This window comes from Nestor notabilis, unplaced genomic scaffold, assembly GCF_000696875.1.
Source record: "Nestor notabilis isolate BGI_N333 unplaced genomic scaffold, ASM69687v1 scaffold1686, whole genome shotgun sequence".
In the NCBI taxonomy this organism is placed as follows: domain Eukaryota; kingdom Metazoa; phylum Chordata; class Aves; order Psittaciformes; family Psittacidae; genus Nestor; species Nestor notabilis.
This window is the reverse complement of record NW_009931322.1, coordinates 50,791-52,739: the sequence shown is the minus strand read 5'-3', so window position 1 is coordinate 52,739 and position 1,949 is coordinate 50,791. Positions and strand designations below refer to the sequence as shown.

General features: G+C 45.7%; 1 protein-coding gene across 1 annotated transcript in view; it reads left to right on the top strand.

Annotated features, from left to right (window-relative positions):
* Nucleotides 1-1,019: 1,019 nt before the first annotated feature.
* The window catches only part of NPSR1 (neuropeptide S receptor 1), a 51,456-nt gene continuing 50,526 nt past the window's right edge, over nt 1,020-1,949 (top strand). The window contains exon 1 of the mRNA XM_010015827.1: nt 1,020-1,166. Within this exon, the coding sequence (XP_010014129.1) occupies nt 1,020-1,166 (147 nt within the window). The remainder of the gene's footprint in view (nt 1,167-1,949) is intronic.

Below are 1,949 nucleotides of genomic sequence, written 5' to 3'. Positions count from 1 at the left end.
GGAATTGCTAGGATTTGATCTTGCCTTTTATAGGTTTTTGAGATTCAATCATTAAAGTCTTTTATTTTGCCATTAATTTCAGAGCTATTCAAGCAATTTGCTAATTCATCAGATCCCTGCCTCTCCAGCTTAGAGACAAGGATGTTGTGCAGGATATGTGTGAAATGCTTTGCACAAGCCCAGGTAGACGGCATCAGTCACTCTTCCCTTATCCACCAGTGCTGTAACCCTGTCATAGAAGGCCACCAAATTTGTCAGGCACTCTTTGCCTTTAGTGAAGCCATACTGGCTGTCACCAAGCATCCTTCTTATTTCCCATGTGTCTTAGCATAGTTTCCAGAAGGATCTGCTCCATGATCTTCCCCAGGCACCGAGGTGAGACTGAGTGGTCTGTAGTTCCCCAAGTTCCTCTCTTTGGTAAGTGTGAAGGCCTATTTTTGATATTTTTTTCTTGGTAAAGACACCTTTATAAGTCAGACACTGTGATAGCTGAAGTCTAAAAGCTTAATTGGGTTTTGCTCATACAGGTGCTTGTATATGGATATACCATAATTCTGCAGGTAATCGACATCAAAGTGGGCTGAGCCAGGATAAGTAACCAAAGTTACTGGTGGAACAGCCAGGCTCCTGAACTTAACACAAGGAATATGTCCATGCTTTCCCAGGTGTGCCTGACTCCAGAGCTGACAACTTGGGATGCAAAGCAATCCAGAGCCCATAAGGCATACGGCTCCACGTGTGCTCACTTTCTTACTGGCTGCTGCTCCTGCTGCCGGGGAAGAGCATGTGGAGGGCTGTCGTCAGAGTTGTACCGAAGGAAGGCTCAAAGGGACAATGCCAGCTTGGCTTTTCTGCTTTTTTTCTCTCCTATCACTCAGCTGCACTGAAGCCCGACACCTCTGGTAGCCAGCGGTGAAGCAGTGAGAAGCTGGTGTTGTTGCTGTGCTTTTCCGACAGAAGCCCGGCTGCATTAACTCTGATGGAAACAAGCACCTAGACACCTCGAACAAAACCCAGGGATGGAGGTCAGCTCCACAGAAGCCAGCAGCAGCTCCCAGGGAGGCACCGGCTGGCTGGATCTCACCCTTGTCACCTGCACTGAAACGGTGACTTTCACTGAAGTGGTGGCAGAAGAGGAGTGGGGATCCTTTTACTATTCTTTTAAGGTATCCTTTTAAAGCGTGCGTTACTTCTCTCACCTGCTTGGAGCTCTGGTGTTTTTCCAGCACCCCTGTGGGGAGGCAGCTAGGGTTATTGAACTTTCTTGTCCAGCTACTGGTGTTTTCCCCCCTTGCAAAGACAGCAGACAGCATGTGTGAGGCATTTACTGAGAAACAAAACAGTTGTAGGGACTGGAGTTCAGAGTTTCAGGTCTTAGTCAATTGTGTCCCCTTCCAGGAGGGGACAGTACTGTTTTCCTATAGACGTGTTGTAATTAGACGTGCATCTTTAATCAAAACCTTGTCTTAGTTTGACCCATCTTTTATGTAATTTCTTACAACCATCATCTTGACATAAGTGATTTCTATTCCATTTTCCAGCTGCAACAAACGCTGTACACAGGTGAGAGGGGGTTGTGTTGGTTTGGGGGTTTTTTAATCACAAAGGACAGGCTCTAATTAGTTGATTGGTTTGTTTTTAACTTGAGCGGGGGATACAGAGTCTCTGGAAGGCTGCTGTTGAGAATGCACCAGATGAATCCTTTAGTAGTGAATGCTGTTGAATGACATGGAAAGTGTATTCATTCAAAACGCTGTACACAGGTGAGAGGGGGTTGTGTTGGTTTGGGGGTTTTTTAATCACAAAGGACAGGCTCTAATTAGTTGATTGGTTTGTTTTTAACTTGAGCGGGGGATACAGAGTCTCTGGAAGGCTGCTGTTGAGAATGCACCAGATGAATCCTTTAGTAGTGAATGCTGTTGAATGACATGGAAAGTGTATTCATTCAT